Source organism: Juglans regia, chromosome 1, assembly GCF_001411555.2.
Source record: "Juglans regia cultivar Chandler chromosome 1, Walnut 2.0, whole genome shotgun sequence".
NCBI classification, from domain to species: Eukaryota; Viridiplantae; Streptophyta; class Magnoliopsida; order Fagales; family Juglandaceae; genus Juglans; species Juglans regia.
The window spans coordinates 5,640,186-5,657,894 of NC_049901.1; the positions used below are offsets into that span (position 1 = coordinate 5,640,186).

General features: G+C 38.0%; 2 protein-coding genes across 2 annotated transcripts in view; both read right to left on the bottom strand.

Moving 5' to 3' along the window:
* Positions 1-11,744, bottom strand: part of LOC108988100 (protease Do-like 7) — a 34,679-nt gene extending 22,935 nt beyond the window's left edge. The window contains exons 1-11 of the mRNA XM_018961218.2: positions 11,223-11,744; positions 10,906-10,976; positions 8,660-8,794; positions 7,642-7,700; positions 6,899-6,935; positions 5,682-5,807; positions 5,220-5,309; positions 1,736-1,801; positions 1,588-1,644; positions 1,379-1,444; positions 660-767 (exon numbers count right to left, since the gene is read on the bottom strand). Of these exons, the coding sequence (XP_018816763.1) occupies positions 660-767; positions 1,379-1,444; positions 1,588-1,644; positions 1,736-1,801; positions 5,220-5,309; positions 5,682-5,807; positions 6,899-6,935; positions 7,642-7,700; positions 8,660-8,794; positions 10,906-10,976; positions 11,223-11,514 (1,107 nt within the window). The 5' untranslated portion in view covers positions 11,515-11,744. The remainder of the gene's footprint in view (positions 1-659; positions 768-1,378; positions 1,445-1,587; positions 1,645-1,735; positions 1,802-5,219; positions 5,310-5,681; positions 5,808-6,898; positions 6,936-7,641; positions 7,701-8,659; positions 8,795-10,905; positions 10,977-11,222) is intronic.
* Positions 11,745-15,622: 3,878 nt separating this feature from the next.
* LOC108988062 (probable aquaporin NIP-type) lies at positions 15,623-17,709 on the bottom strand. Its single transcript, XM_018961162.2, has 5 exons — positions 17,481-17,709; positions 17,100-17,321; positions 16,663-16,860; positions 16,205-16,266; positions 15,623-16,076 (listed from the first exon to the last, which is right to left on the bottom strand). Exons 1-5 carry the CDS (start codon positions 17,631-17,633, stop codon positions 15,869-15,871), a joined length of 843 nt encoding a protein of 280 aa, XP_018816707.1. The 5' UTR covers positions 17,634-17,709; the 3' UTR covers positions 15,623-15,868.

Below are 17,709 nucleotides of genomic sequence, written 5' to 3' on the forward strand. Positions count from 1 at the left end.
CTAATTAGTTCAATATTGATGGAGCTCATTTGCAAATATTTTTCTAAGATCTAGAGCTGATATTGGATAAACGTAGCAAAGCACATTCATATTACTGTGACTGGGAATTCAATTTAGAGTTTTGGAAGGACAAACTAAGTTTTCCCCCCTCCTTGTTTATTTCAAAGTGCCAAGGTTCACTTTTGAGCCCTTGCTCAAGGATCTAAACCCCACTTCTGAACATTGACAAGTGACTGAATCTTGGGTTGTATTTGATAAAATTGGTCCTTGGGCAAAAGATTTCAGTACATAGTTTCTACTGTCAACCTCCATTGGAATCTTCTCCACGCCACTGTAGCCGCTCAACTATAAACAACTCTTCAATTGTCACTTACCACTGCTTTTCTGGGTGTTCACTGTAAGACCTCCAACCCCTATGATATGGGTTCGATACTTTCATAGCCATGCAGAAAATGGATCTCACAAAGATTTTAAACCATCCCAACATTCAGAAAATGGTTTCGAAGCAACTCTCAAGAGAATCTAGGTCATTATTTTCTTGCAGCAAGCTAAATTCCAGAAGACCTGGCATATACTTTTCTCTAGAGAAAGTAGAAGGCAGTAGCCAAGAATTACTTGAACATTGGAAAGACAAAACATCAAGCAACAGTAACTCTTACCACCAAGTTGACAGTCAATGATGTGCCACCCCTCTCAGTTTGCAATTCAATGTTCTGGTTGACACTGTCATCAAGTAAAGTCTCCAACTTCAGGAATTGAGTAATTACCTGCATTAGGTTTTCCATTCATTAAAGAAATACCTGCATTAGGATTTCCGTTCAAACACATGCAAGTAGTAGCTCAACTAGTAGAAAACATAGGCTAGATTATTCTTGGTAAAAATTAAGACGATGATTATTGGAAGTCATTTTTACAATTTGTTCTGTAGGAGATAATGCCCAAATGATATTGCACAACTCCACACTCAGATTGTTGCCCAGTACGTGTGGCTTAATACCAAAGTGCGAATAAAGCAATCACAGGATGTCGAGAATGAAATGGAAACAGTTTTCAGCGACTATACTCCCAGTAAACACTAAACAGTAAGCTGTCCCCCTCCCCTTATCCCCAACGAAAAAAAAAAGATGATATTTTCTATTCTACCTATACACCCGGCACAGGAAAAAAATAAAATCCTTAAGAGACATCATGTTTCTGAAAATCTTGTTCTCCAGTGAGAAATGCTTCCAGAAGGGTTTTAGGGAATTACAATAATGGTACTTGTTTCAAAATTACGATGTAGCTGAAGCCCAACAACTACAGTAAAAAATAGAAGTCCTACAATAATAGTATCTGAAATATATCAATGAAGTCGGGAGTAATTCAAAGCATAACTTACTTCCCCATTCACACGAACAAGCACATCTCCTGGCTCCAAATGCTTATGAGCAGGGCCACCAGGCACCTAAAACAAGTTAAGGACCATAGAAGTCGTAAAAATCAACATATTATTACCTTCGAAATAATAAGAAAATTAACATACAATATAACATTAAAAACACAAACGTACTCTCTTTTGTAGGTAAAACATTGCATGATTGTACTTACCACAGAGTCAACAACAAGCATTCCAGTTTCCCCTAGTGGAGATGCATGACGTACTATCTAAACAAGTCAGAAGCACAGTATTGAGGAACCCCAATTTTATAAAAACGATCATCACTATCAACGACACGTAAAGAAGGGAACTAAAGACCTGCTCTGTTTCACTCTGTAGACCAAGGCGGCGTGTCTCGTCAAATCCTTTATGGAGAAAAGTTGCCTATAAAAAGGGTTACAAAAACCAAATCAAAGAACAATAAATTTTTTTTATACAAGTAAAAGGAAAAACAACAATAAATCCTCATTCCACACCATGTATATTCCATTTACTTGTTCCCAAATAAGAAAATTAAACCAGTGATCAAAAGCAAGAGAATGCACAAAAATTCACAGTCCCCGCCTCCATTCGCCCCTCCCCAAAAAAATTAAAGAAAAGTGAAAAATAAGAAACCAAAGAACAATCTTTTTTTTTTTACAAGTAAGAAGAGATTTTATTAATCCACGTAATTAGGCAAGGCCCAGGTGCACAGGAAGTATACAAGATAAGCCTAATTACAAGTTAAGCGCTGCGAAATGCAGCATAAAAGTCATTAAAACTCGTTCCATTCAATGCAATAGATGATGCCCAAAGCAACAATGTATGAAAGAAAAAATCCCTAAACCCTTCCAGTAAGCGCTCTCTATCCTCAAAACAACGACCATTCCTCTCGTTCCAAGTGCACCACATTAAGAGCTGGTTTGGATTCAGAGATGAGATAAGATGGTTTTAGATGAAAGATGAACGTTGAAAAAAATATTATTAGAATATTATTTTTTAATATTATTATTATTATTTTGATATTTGAAAAAGTTGAATTAAGATTTAAAAAAGTTGAATTATTTATTATATTTTGTATAAAAGTTGTAATGATGAGATAAAATAAGATGAGATGAAACACTTTTTGAATCCAAACGGGGCCTAAGCATAGAGGCACCATCTTCCAAACAACTGCAATCTGACGATTGCCCTGGATTCCTCTCCAACATGACAATAAATCTATCACCCTCCTAGGCATTAGCCATACAATACCGAGCCTGGTGAATATTTCATCCCATAAAGTTTTAACTACTTCACAGTAAAGAAGAAGGTAATCCGCTAATTCACTATTGTGCTTGCGCATGAAGCACCAGTCTATTATGTAGAGGCCACGCTTTCTCAGCTTATCAATAGTCAATATTTTCCCATGAGATGCCAGCCAACTGAAGAAAGCAACCTTGAGGGGAGCATTACTCCTCCAAATGCACTTCCAAGGGAAGGCATTGGAAGAGTGGATCAACCATACCTTGTAGTAGGATTTGACTAAGAAGTTCTTGTTCGTAGGTGTCCAAAGCAATTTGTCCTCCCCTCCTGCTTGTAAATTCAGTGTGTATAACGCGATGTAAAATTCAACAATGTCTCCCACCTCCCAATCTTGTACAGCTCTAATAAATCTCATGGACCATTGAGAGGAATCAGTAGAGATGTCCATGTTATCAGCCACTGAGGCACCCTTATCTAACACAATCCTATAAAGAGAGGGGAAAGCGTTCTTCAAAGCAACATCACCACACCAACTATCATGCCAAAATCTGATTTGCAAGCCCTACCCACCAAAAATCTGCAATTAACAAGTAAATCTTCCCAGCCATTACGAATAAATTTCCTAACACCCACACTATAAGCAACTCTTACTTCATTAGAGCACAATCATCCCCCCATACTTAACATCGATAACGTTCCTCCAAAGAGCATCGCCTTCCCAATGATACCGCCATAACAATTTTCCTTGAAGGGCCATATTGAAGGTTCTCAATTTTCTAACCCCCAATCCACCACAAGACAAAGGTGCGCAAACTTGATCTGACTCAATCAAATGGAATTTTTTTACGTCCTCTAAACCTCCCCATAAGAAACCCCGAAAAGCTTCTCAAGTCTATTCACCACCCTTGCGGGCAAAGGAAATAAAGATAGAAAGTATGTTGGGAGATTGGATAATGTGCTCTTGACTAATGTGATTCTACCGCCTTTAGACAAGTAAATTCTCTTACAACCCACCAATTTACATTCGATCTTCTCAACAATCCCATCCCACATTGCCTTGGATTTATGAGGGTCCCCCAAAGGAAGTCCAAGATACTTCATGGCAAGGATGACACCTTGCAGCCCAAAATGGCAGCCTTAAGTTATTAACCAAGCCAAATAGAACCATTTCAGATTTTGATAGATTCACCTTAAGACCGGAGACAGCTCAAAGCAAAGAGCAAAGCAGGAGGGCTCTCAAAAAACAAATCTGATCAGGATCCGGCTCACAAAAAATCAGCGTGTCATCGACAAATAGTAGGTGAGAGATTGATAGACTACCATGAGAGGAACTACCCACCGAGAAACCCGAGATGAAGCACCTATCCGTCATCCCCTTCAACATTCTACTCAATACATCCATTACTAAAATGAATAAAAGAGACGATAAAAGGTCCCATTGTCTCAAGCCCAGAGCTATTAAAGAAGAGCCTTCAAGAGTGCCATTGACCAAAATTGAGAATTTGACGATTGTAATGCAAAGTTTCATCCACCGACACCATCATTCCCCAAAGTCATACCTACCAAGTATATACACCAAGAATCCCAATTTATATGATCAAAAACTTTCTCCATATCCAGTTTACATAAGATACCTAGGATGCCGGCTCTAACTCTACTCTCAAAGCATTCGTTAGCAATGAGGACCGAGTCTAGCATTTGCCTTCCTTTTACAAAGGCGGTTGTGACTTCAAGATGGTCTTCCCCATAACTTAGCTCAACCGCTTGGCTAGAACTTTTGAGATGATCTTATAAACTCCACTCACCAAACTTATGGGACAGAAGTCTTGCACTCCACTGACCTCGCCCTTTTTGCAATCAGGGTGATAAATGAGGCATTAAGGCTTTTCTCAAATTTCATTAATGAGTGAAATTCGAGAAAAACCTTCATGATGTCCTCCTTGACAATGTCCCAACTAGCCTAGAAGAAAGCCATTGTGAAACCATCTGGGCCCGAGGCTTTGTCTTTGTCCATCCATTTTAGCAAGCTAAGCACTTTATCCTCTTCAAACGGTCTCTCCAACCAAGCCGCACTTGGTTGATCAATCGAATAAAAAACCAGCCCATCTACCAAATCAAAAACCAGCCCACAAAGAACAATCTAAAGGAACAACAGAAGTAAAACAAAGATAGGAAAAGAAAACATTGACACTGAAGTGAGGTAAGTACCTGATGTAATTGCATATTGCAATTAGTGCATTAGTTAATGTACCATTAGTACTAATCAATATTCTTGGTGCTGGTTACTTTAAGTTCCAAACCTCAACAATAAATGTTCTCAAGTTTTATCTGATGTATTATAGCCTCCCTAACCTTAAGACCCTATCTAGTTATGTGCTGAAATAAATAGTGACATTTGCAGCATAGTTTAGAAGACCAGCATAAAACCATAATTTAACATGAAAATGACATAATAAAGGTATTCTGCCCAACTCAATAAAACATGTTGAATCTTCTGTCTAATGCAGTTCCAATAAAAGAGTAATATTAAGAAAATCAAAGGTGAGGAAGTTCTGCAAGGATAATATCAACAACAAACCTGAAGCGTACCACGAGGTATAGAAACTGCCTCCCATTTATTTACATAAGAATCATTGCTCCTTTGAAGAAACTCCAATGCCCTCACAACCTGCCATTAAGTCATGCCATGTTTTTATGCCAACATTTTTTTATTGGCACCGAGTATCCGAAACAATGTCCCGACTAATCTCGAGGGTCCACAGGCCCTCGGCAAGGAGTTTCCTGCAAGTGTACCTCGGGTAATTCAAGGGGAAGCTCCCCCAGTCCGATGGCCCCTAGAAATTGTTTGCACCTAGGAGGATTTGAACCTTAGACCTGGAGGGGGCATACCACCAAGACCAAGGCCTTTACCGCTTGAGCCAACCCCTAGGGGTTGCCAACATTTTAACTAGATGCTCTCAATTAATACTGGAAGCAAGGAATTATATGAACCCGCGGTGCCCATCAAGGAATAAGCAGCAAAGTTATAAGAATCACTCACTCGTTCTAAAGGCAAAAAAAATGCTGATGCACTAGATGACTTGCTCCCAGCATTCAAAGCCACTGCCCTGCCCTGCCAATCAATAACAGGGGAACCACTAGAACCACCTTTAGTCCCAGATGCAGCCTGTAAGCAAACAAATCAATAACTAAGGAGATCGGCAAAGGAACATTCAATAAAGAAGAAATGAGAACATTCGGTACAAGCTGCAACAAAGCAGATTGGTTATTTGGCAAGACCATCAAATGACCAAATGCGTAAAAAATTTGACAGGCCCCAAGGCACACATATCAAGAGTAATTTTTTATAGGTACATACCAAGCCACATATAGGCTTATACCCTAAAAGAACTAATCAATGGTACAATTGGAGCCCATAGGAAATCATTATAAAGAGCAAAAGCTTCCTCTCCCAAGCCATATGGGATCCAATTCACCACCTATACTTCCCCAGTGCGAGGTATCATAATCTCTCGCTTTAAACTCCCAAAGTTCTTGTCTAAATAGCATGGCTCAAGTACCACACTTTTGGTTAGGATTGGCTTTGATACTATTTGTAACACCTCAATGGAGGCCCAAGCCGCATCAGGTCCCATACTCCAAAAGACTGGGCAATGGTATAATTAGAGCTCATTAAAATCATTATAAAGAGCAATAATTTCTCCCTCCCAAGTTGTGTGGGATTTCATTCACCACCTATGCTCACTTATTATGAGGTATCACAATTGTTTTCCTTTTTTTTTTTTTAAAAAAATTCTTTATAGGTACATCTTCTTAAGAGAAATGAGACAGGAATATTAGTGGACATTGTTTTTCTTTGATGAGATCGTTAAACTTTATTGATAAGTAAGAAATATTGGTGAACAATAGAATGTGTATGGAGACACTCTTTAATATTTCATAAGTAGAACCCTGTCTATCATTCATTCACTTGGTCTAACCAAACCAATCAGAATATCAGCCATTTCCATGCAATCAATGCCTACAAGTGTCTATAATAGCTTCACAACAACTTTAAACATGTTTGACTTATGTTTCTATTAGATTTCACTATTATTAAAAATTATATTCCGCTTTCTCATTTAAACCAAGTTACTCCATACCCTGCTAAAGATCATCAAGGGATATGCCATATTAGACGACTATCACATTATAATAGGCTAGTTTACTTTGAAACAAAACTATCATGTTGCAAGTACAAACGATTAAGATACTTACTTGCATGTAGAATGTATTGAAGTCATTGTAGCCATCCCTGCTCCAAAAACAAATCATTATATAGCAATACTGAACAGATCTCTTCTTTTTTTTCTAGTAACTAGTGAGACTGTGGAATCATTGATCAACACGGAAAGCTGTTCAAAATATCAAAGGTACACAAACATGTGACTCCTAGCTTGGTTTGATTTACAGTTCCTGTATAAGGTTGACAAGAAGCCATGACCAACACCTAGCAAGCATCACGTTTTTAAAAGTTTTATGACAACAGGAAAATCAAAATCACTAACTCAGTTTCACAGACCTATGTATCATCCCATAAGCAATAGATGTATAGAAGTTGCACACGCATACAATTATATAAGAGAAACAAAACCAGAATTTATTTCTATGGACCATAGCTGTAGATTTTAATGGCCTCGTTTTCCTAGATAAGTGTTTCCTCTTGTATACCATATTGTGTACCTGGGCTATGCCTATTCCTCATTAAGACAATCGTTTACTTATAAAATAAAATAAAACCAGAATTTCCCAAGGGAAAAGAATTTCTAATATGATCAAGTTGTTACAAGTTAACGTCATTTAATTTTTTATGGGTAATAGATCTAGAGCAAATGTGTGCGGATACGAAAGAGTACAGAAGATTAATAGGGAGTTAATATCATTTAATTCTGTGTAGAAATATGCATTTCTTCGAAAAGAGTAAAGGAAATCAAATAGAAATTTAGTAAAGCCACACATACTTTTTATAATGAGGAGCATCTCTATCTAATCGAGCAAGAGTGCCAGCCAAAATGGAAACCTGTAACAAAGCCAAATTAATGAAGGAAGATTCACCAAAATAAAAGGCAATATTGTAGTAGGTTCCTTTTCTCTTGACGTTAACACAAGCTTAACACCCCCCCCCCCCCTCCCTTAAAAAACTGCTTTGAGAGGAATGAAAGATAATTGTGTCATCTTAGTGAAAGGAAAGGACTAGCCAAGTTTGGGGAGTGAGATGAGATAAGAATTTTGTGAGTAGTAGTAAGATAGTTTATGAATAGTAATGAGAGTTTGAGTTGAGTATTTTTGGGTTTTAGAAAAGGAGTAAAAAAAGTTAAATAAAAAATATTATAAAGTTAAAATATTGTAAGAATATAGTTTTATAATATTATTTTTGTTTGAGATTTGAAAAAGTTGAAATTGTTTTTTATTTTTATTTGAAAAATTGAAAAGACTGTAATGATTAGTTTGAAAATTTTGTATTTGAATTATGTTTGGAATAAGATGGGATGAGATTAGATGAGAATTTTACGTCTCATCCCATGGCCCAAACCTGCCCTAGCAAAATTGAGTATACATTGGCTTTAAAGATAACTTTGCAGTAAGGCAGCAGTTAAGTTGGACATGACATCAACTTGCCATCGAGGCTTGGATTAGTGGGTGACTAGTTCTACCACTCACACACACACATTGGCAGGTGTGTTTGTATGGTCAGGCATAACGATGATGTCATAGATCAAGGACTGAAGTCTGTCAAACCATGTTGTTGCATTAAACTCTCCCAATGTTAAAAAGCTAATTGGGTTCTACGAGTGATGTCCAGTCCAAATCTGATGTGAATACCTTTTCTTTTTTTTATCAGTAAATAAGAATTTTATAGGTGAAGCCAAGTACACGGGAATATACAAAAGCAAACCTATGCATGAGTGTCTAAAGATACAGGGAAATCATGTACGTTCATGCCATTAAAGTCTATTATAATCAACCAATGAGCAATACCTTTTCACCACTGTCATTACCAACAACTCTGATCTCCAGTCCAACACAGGCAGCCTCAGGGGAAAGAGGAATCTCCTCATAATTCAGAAACTGAATTGCACCAGGATCATAACGAAAGAAGCCAAAATCATGCACCTAGAAGATCATTCACACAAAGTTAGCACCACTGACAAGTACAGAGGAAAGAATAAATTGTTGAAACTAGAATAATCTCTCTCTAATCTATGTCATCATGAGGAAGAGAAGACATGCACATTCACGCAAACCTGGCAAAATACATCATCTATACACTTCAAACCAGAACTAGAGTGTGTATCATGTTAAAACCAAAGAAGTTTAAATCTCCAAGTGTAATAGCACTTAAACCCTCACACCATTTTAAAAGTAATGCGAAATGATAATAAAGGTATGGAAAGAAAAAAACAGAAATATATTAACAACCAAAAGTGCTCTGCACCTGTTTGTGGTATAACTTTTTTTTTTTTTACAAGTGTTTGTGGTATCACTGTTAATAAACATGGGAGCCTTGGAGAAAACAAAACATCAAAGTATAGGCAAAATAACAGGGAACTAGAAACCAGGCTAGAAGTGCCAGAGAGGGAGCATAAAAAAATAATACTACAAATACGAAAATGAAAAAAGCATATTTTTAATTATTATAACAAAAATATGGGCGACATCACATAAAAAACATGGATCCTGGCCAAGTAACGAAGGAATCCTCTTCCCTCCATTTGGTGATTAAATAAGACTAGAAGATTAAAGGTTCGAACTAGCAAGATATAGCATAAAGGCTAGAGTTTTGCCAGGCGAGATCAGATTCTCAGGTTCTTATTATGTTAGATGAAGTGGGCCATATAGCTTCTAAGACATCAGTAAAATAAACAAAATGAAAGCAGGAAAATAGAAAAAGAAGCTAAGGAGCTTCTTTAGCACAAACAACTTGCAGACCAACCTGTTACCTCCTCAAGTTTCACACCTAAAGATCAAATTAGTTTCCATTAAAAATTCCCTAAGGCCCGTTTGGATGTTGAGATGAGATGAGAAATCTATGAATATTAGTGAAATGGTTTGAGTTAAGATGTTTTATTGGATTTTGAAAAATAAGAGAAAAAAAAGTTGAATAAAAATATTATAAAGTTAAAATATTATTAGAATATTTTTTTTTAATTTTTTTTTTAATTTTTTAATATTATTTTTGTTTTGGAATTTAAAATTTTGAATTTTTTTTTTATGTTTTGTTTGGAAGTTTGGAAAAGTTATAATGGTTAAGTAATGATTAGATAAAAATTTTGAAAATTTGAAATTGAAAAGTGTTTGAGTTTGAGTGATGTTTGGCAAAGAAATGAGATTAGATGAGATGAAATGGGGTAGGACAAGATGGGTTGAGATAGCTATCCAAACGAGGCCTAAGTCATTGATATAATTTACAGAAGGGATTCACTAGTCTTTTTTTTTTTTTCCTTCCATGACTTGGGTGGCAATATTCCTTGTTAATGTCGACCAAGTATCTTTGACTTAACCAATGTGTGAGTATGTTCCCCAAGTAAGCACTTAGTATTATTGGTACAAGATGGATAAAGCAGGGTTACAGATCACCTCATAACTCCTATTTGAGACACTATAAAGCCCTTGAGAGAGCAATCAGACAAATGTTTCAATCTTTAGCAAAGTTGCGGTGAGAAATCCAACTCCTCTTGGGGTTTTCAAGTACTGTCAAAAGGACAATACCATGGGTAGTGATAACGGCCATACGAATTTCCATAAGTTCCATCGAGAGGAGAGTTCCTTTTCTCCCTAGTATGGTGCTTCATCTTCCAACCTTGATCTCTTCATTTCCATGAGAAAAATACTTAGTCCCATTGTGGTTTTTTATTAATATTCTAACGATTTTCTTCAAGAAATTAAAAACAAAAGTCATCTCCTTCTAAATGGTTACAAGACTAATGAGCGTATTGGTAGACATAATATTTCGCTTATTGCTTCATTTGCTGTAAAATAGACCATATCCCATTCGTGGCTTCAAGAAAATAGACCTCATGGGTCATCTCTGGAAATTTAAGCATGAACAACGAACTCACCAATATAACCAGCCACCAGAAAACTGTTGCAATCATTTAGATATATCCCAACCAGATAAGATATCGCAAAGGCAATATATTCAACCATAAATTCTAATTAAGCTGCTATCAGACCAAAATTTGTGCAATTGAAATTAGAAGCAATCCAAGAACGAGTCTTCTTACGGGATCTCTGTATATAGGATGCACCGGGATTTCTTCACGGTTCACAAACATGGCCTCTGCAACTACAGGTCCTACAAAAAATAATAGATAAGAAGTGAAAAAACATAGAAAAATAAAACCAGCCATGGGAACAATTGAGTAAACAAAACACAAAATTCTGCTTCGTCTCCGCGCATATAAATTGCAACGGGTATCTGGTCTAAAGTGCTTCAATTTCTTACTTTTTCCACATTTTTCCCAACGAAGAAAAGAAGAGCTACCATATTCAAAAATCCTTTTTTTAATCTTCTAAGCAAAGAAATGGAATATATGAGTACCGGGCTTGACAACATGCCGGTTGGTAAGAATGATCCCACGGCGCTTGTCGACGACGAAGCCGGTGGCGTAGCTGGCACCGGCGGACTCAGTGTCAAAGGCGCGGCAGGCAGTGGTGCGGAGAACGACCACGGCAGGGACCACCTTGCTAAGTGCCTTCCTCCAGTCCTCGGCGGTGGCCACGTTCTCACGAAAAGGAGGGTCGATCTCCATGCACAGTTCATCCTTCACGGTGCTGGCCCCATCCACGAGCCCCATCGCCTCCGATCCCAGCCTCTCCAACGGATCCCCCATTAACACAGTCAAGATTACGCTCGCCGATTCTTCTTTTTGTGGAGCTTTCTCTGAAAAGTGTGAGAGAGTTTAGGGTTTTAGGGCGTGGGGAGGAGTCTGCTTGAGTCGCCTTCAGTTGCGTGGGGAAGTTGAGAGGAGGGGACGGAGAAAGAGACAGGATTTAATATGCGCGCGCGTGTGTTGTCTGTCCGTTGGGGCTTTCCGCTTTCGTTCGGCTGAAGTCTGACTACGAGGCTGGTTTTGAGTGAGCAATGAAGCTTTTCGCTTTGGGTTTTGATAGGATCGGCCACCGTAAATTGGACACCATACGTGGCAATCCGTTTTTTTTGTTTTTTATTTTTTTTTAAATATAAAACATGCGTTTTGCTAGTTTTACGATTATGTTTTCTTCCCTAATTTCAATTTTCACCGCACAAAAAAACTCCTTCCTCACCTGCATCGCATCTTTTCTCTGCCCACTGCCACCAGTGAGTGGCAGTGACGCCGTCTCTCTATCCAGCAACACCGAGCGATGTTTTTTTGTCTACACAGCTCGTCGCCCAGTTCTCTTACATCCTTGTCATCCACCCATCTTCTTTTATACCTCGACGTGAGAGGTAGAGAAATCGGGAAACACAATTGGTGAGAGTTTACCATGAGAAGAAACGACGAGCCTAGGGTGTACCAACGGCATCTTCTGGTTACGTTAGTGATTCACGACTGCTCCGTCGTGGGTCTAGAGCAGGATCAACTGGTGGCAACGTGAGTATGTTTCTCTGTTTCGATGGAGAAACACATAACACTCCCTCTATAAATTTTTGGTGGCTGGTACAATAGAGATTAGGAGCTGCAATGATGGTGGTTGGTGCAAGTCTGTGGGGAAGCGTCCCACGATTGAGGCAAGATGGATGGTGGCAAGTGGCTGGCAACTTGCGTCACTGGCGACGAAGGTGCAGAGTAAAAATAAAAAATAAAAATACTTGCTCTGTTTTTGGAGGCTAAAAATAGAGGGCCACTAGTAATGGTTTCTGGTGACTTGGTGATGATGGTCTTGGGCGAAGGCTTGGGTCCACGTCAAGGTGGCTTAGGTTGCTTTCTGAACGTGGAGGCAGCTGCTAGTGCGAAGAATTGAGTGGCTAAAAACAGAAGGCCACTAGTAATGGTTTCAAGGTCTGTGCGTGAAACTACACTGTAATTATGAGCGACAGAGGGAGAATGAGAGTGGGGTTGGGAGATGGGGCTTGGTCGTCGACTTTTAGCAGTTCTTTTCAAGCTTTGTAATGAAGATGAACTGACTGAGTGTAAATTTAGATATTTAATTGCTTGCATTCGTGCTTTATAGAATAGCAAAGCTTCAAGTTAGGATTCAAGTGATGGAATAAATCGAAAAGTATTTATTAACATGATGCATTTTCGTCCTGCTCATTTGATCGATCAAGTGGCCAAAATTTCAACCTCTGAATCCTCTTTAGATCACCATATCTGTCAAAGTAATGCACTGGGTGAGAGAGGAACGGGCTATGGGGAGAAGGAGAAGGAGGAAAAAGAAATAAAAAAAATTGGATCACCTTTACACATAAGGTGTGCTTTGGTTGATGCTAAACAGTGACTGATACCAAGACTTTTTATTTCACTTTTGGAGAAATGAGAAAGGAGGAGGGCTAGCACCATCTAGTCGATGCGGGAATTAGGGGCCTCTATAAGATAGGGGTGAAAAACCGACCCCTTGGTTCGGTTTTGTCCAAAAATCGAAACCGACCGAAAACTACTATTTTGGAACCGGCCGTGTAAGGGATAAAACTGGCCTTCTCAATTGTCGGCCGGTTCATGATCGGTTTGTTGGAAATCAGATCTTCACGGTGTGTCTTGCAGTTCAATAATTCAATTAGCCATTCAATCTCACCACTAAATTCAAAATATACAGCAAATCCAAAATTAGAAAAGCATAATCATCTAAGAATCCAGCAACATCCAAGGAGCTAGATTACTAGAATTACAGAACTGGATGGGCATAGACAAAAAAAAAAATAGAATCAAGAAAATAAACAAAAAAAATTTCGGATTGAAAATAAACAAAAAAAAAAAGAAAAAAATGGATTACAAAACTCTGTAGGCGTGGGATGCACCGTTTGCAGGAGGGATGTGGACGTCATGGAGGCTGGGCCGCTACCACTGCGATGCTGATGCCGCTGGAGAGTGGAGACTAGAGGAGGGCTGCAGACACTAGAGAGTGGAGACTGGAGACTGGAGTGGAAGCTGGGCTGCTGTCGCTTATGCCATTACCGCTGGAGAGTGGAGATTGAGAGGAAGGTTGCGTCGCTGTAGGCGTGGGATGCACCGTTTGCAGGAGGGATGTGGACGTCATGGAGGCTGGGCCGCTACCACTGCGATGCTGATGCCGCTGGAGAGTGGAGACTAGAGGAGGGCTGCAGACACTAGAGAGTGGAGACTGGAGACTGGAGTGGAAGCTGGGCTGCTGTCGCTTATGCCATTACCGCTGGAGAGTGGAGATTGAGAGGAAGGTTGCGTCGCTGCAAATGTTGGAAGGGATGGGAGGAGTGCTAAGGGAGTGAGGGGCCGCTCTAAATGAGAAGAGATTGAGAGGAGGGTTGTTTAAACCTTAGGCACAAACGATGACATTTTCTCTCTCTCTCTCTCTCTTTTAAACTGCATAAGAAAAACGACGTCGTTTCACTTATTTAATTGAAACAACGTCGTTTTAGAATGGATTATATATATAATAGGTTTAAGACGTCGACCGGTTTAGCAGTTTTCTTCTGGTTCGAATCGATACCGAATCGGCCGACGCCGGTTTTGATAAAATTACACTACCCGTCGATCGGTTCTCTGCCAGTTTCGGCCGGTTCCGAGCTCGGCTGACTGGTCTGAGTCGATCTCGATCGGTTCTTCGGTTTCTTGTATAGCCCTACTATAAGATAAAATAAATGAGTTGAAATGATTTATAAATAATAATAAAATGATTAATTAAAATTAGATGAAATAAGATGAAGTATTTTATCTTATTTTTGTATTTAAATAAATAAGTTTCGTTTGTATAAAAAAATTAAAAGTTAAATAAAATATTATTAGAATATTATTTTTATTTTAATATTTAAAAAAATAAATTATTTATTATATTTTATATAAAAATTTAAAAACTTATAATAATTATAATTGATGAGATGATTTATAAAAATAAATGAGATCTTATATTTTTCCAGTACTCGAGAAACTTGCCCGACAAGGGAATCCAATGTAATAAAGTTACAGTAATTTGCTCATAATGATGAACATTTTAAGAAAAAAAAAAGATTTTATATCACTATTTTACACTATTTGCCATCGAAATTTTGAATGTCCCAAATTTAAAATTAAAATAAAATCATTCTGACTGTTATATAACAGGTAATAAAAAAAAAAAAGGTGGTAACTGCTTATTGCTTGGTCCCAAAAAATAAAAAAACCAGAAGCAGCCAATCGATCCATAAATTATAATTTTCCAGGAGACTCATGTGACATGTGCAGCAGGCCCTTTACGAGATTCAAGGTCTGATCGCGACTTTGACCATTGCATTTTACCTAAAATCCAAAACAAGCTTTGAATAAAGTATCATATCATGTGTATCAATCAATCATCGAAATTTCTTCCCCACTACAGAAAAGTTGCTTACACCCTTTGCTTCGCCTAATTATGGCAACCAATATAATGAGAAGACAATTCTCACTAAACTTGTAAATTTATTTTTATATAATTTTTTGTGATTAAAGAGAAACGACAGCAAAAAAATATGTCGATTAATGCACGAAACTGCAAGGCGAGGTCCTCGACTCCCTCGTCCCTTAATCTAAGCTTTTTGTTTTTTTCTTCTTCTTCTTCGAATTTAAGTGCCAGCCAAATTAATATGTGCTTCATGCAGCATGCGTACATTTCGACAAGAGTGATGAGTTTACGTAAACTCTTTACAAAACCTAAAAATGAAATCCTCGTATATACGTACTTCATTCTGTGAGAGGACAATGCCAATGAAGACTCCCACTTCATTGAATCTTATATACTGTAACCGTTTAATTTATCTATGATAAGCTTGCTTAGATAGATAATAAAATAAAATAAAAAAAGAACTGTATATAGTACACTAATCTGTAGTACTGCACCTAACGCCAATCTTAGCAAAATATCTCATAAGCAAAGCAAGATCTCCGATGAATGTTTCTTTTGATAAGATTGAAATTTAAACTGATCAGCGCAATCTCAAAACAAAAAAAAAAATGAAGAAATTGAAAACATGAGTAGATAGCCCAATATTGCAAGCTTGTTGCGGAAAATTGAAGGCTCCTGATCGAAACTGGCCAGTAACTGCAAGTACTATATATATTAGGCTGCAGAAGCTCTCAGAAATAATCCACCTCGGGCTAAGTCCTTGAGAGGTTTGTGTGTGAATCTGATTAGATTATAGGCAAAAGCTCCAGCAATCGCTCCAATAATTGGCCCTACTATATACACCCATAATCCTTTATAGACATGCTTTACAATTGCAGGCCCTATGCTCCTTGCCGGATTCATCGAAGCTCCTGAAATCGGCCTGCAATTGATCATGTAAGTATTTAAGTATTATATTTGAACAGTGTTTAGCAGAGAAGAATAACGAGCGCTTCGACTTGAGATGCCATGTATATATAATATTAGCATAGACACATAACAGAGAACTACCCAGCAACAAAGACATTTAATAGTATAGTCATTCCAACGGCAAGTCCCGATAGTTCTCCAATCTGTCAAAATAGAAAAAATGGTAACTAAATCAGATTTATTATCCTATATATATACCAAATAAATTAATAAAAGATCATATATGATTTTTTTATACAACTAGTCACTAATTTTAATTGACAGAAACCAAAAGATCATCCATCAAGCCCTTTTCTAAGTACTAGAGTCTAGTGCTATTGTGTCGTCCTCAACTACATTTCGTGCTGATCATTAGTTGTGCATATCCCACAAATTAATTGTTTTCTTGATGCAGTCGAACAAAACATATATTCGATATATCAATACAAAGAGTTATAATGAGAAAGTGACAAGCAATATATGGTTTTTTTCGATGCTCTTAATTAAATAGGTAAGTGTGTAAGTGACAAATTTTAAGGTTTATGATCTGGATTACATACCGCTCTATTATCTGTGCCAGTGCCGGAGATGACAAACATCAAAAGGAAGGTGATGACAATCTCCAGAACTAAGGATTGGGTGTTGGATCCAACCGGTACAGTTCCGAAGTAAGCATTCGGGGTAACATCAAGCACTAGAGCTAACGTGCAACTGGCAAGAATCGATCCCATTAGTTGAGCTGCTACGTACAAAGGAACCTGTGCAACGTTAATGGAAAAATGGATACTTATAAAGCGTCAAGTTATAGACATTAATCAGCAAATATCATGACCACTCGTGGCATAACATTTATCATCATTCCTATATATATATATATATATATATATGCGTGTCGTGTGTGTGTGTGTATAATCATATTTATGGGAGAAAGTAATGGTCAAGATTGCTAAGAGATGAACAAATAAAATGAGTCTTATTGTTGGCTCATGAATCCGACCTGTTTGTAAGGAAACCGGCGAAAGATTGAGGAAGTAATGGTCACAGCGGGATTGAAGTGGGCTCCAGAAATATGACCAACAGTGTAAATCATGACCGTGACAATCAATCCCCATGTCACACATATGCCCGGAAACGTGATCGACCCATAAATCTTATTCACAGCAACTGAGCCACAGCCAGCAAATATCACGAAATACGTACCAATGACTTCTGCTATCAACTGCAAATAACGTACCCAACAATACTTATTTCGAAAATCGCATTCAAAGAAATTCCAGTGGATATATATGCACAGCCATATTCATTTGGTCCCCCATCAATATCGAGGATATATGGATGATATATCTAATTGAATACAAATTAATAAACACGCACAAACCTTTTGCGTGATTGTTACCACTGAAGCCGATGAGCAAAAAGAGATGTCTGCTTTGGTTTTGGCTGTGGTGGAAGGCTCGACATGAACACCTTCTTCGATCTTTATGATCTCGTGTGTACGTTCTTCTTCTATTCCATGTGATTTCGTGGCCATTTTTGTGGAAAGAAAGCAATTTAGGATCTCAGCCTGAGGGGAGTGGTGAAAATTTGAAGGGTTTACAGTGAAAGCC

What these genes read in the sequence shown, in the direction of transcription:
- LOC108988062 (XM_018961162.2), bottom strand. Translation starts at nt 17,633, where the DNA reads ATGGCCACGAAATCACATGGAATAGAAGAAGAACGTACACACGAGATC. An exon ending in TGGTAACAATCACGCAAAAG is followed by an intron (nt 17,322 to 17,480) that starts GTTTGTGCGTGT and finishes CGTTATTTGCAG; the next exon opens with TTGATAGCAGAAGTCATTGG. An exon ending in CTGGCACAGATAATAGAGCG is followed by an intron (nt 16,267 to 16,662) that starts GTATGTAATCCA and finishes CTATTTTGACAG; the next exon opens with ATTGGAGAACTATCGGGACT.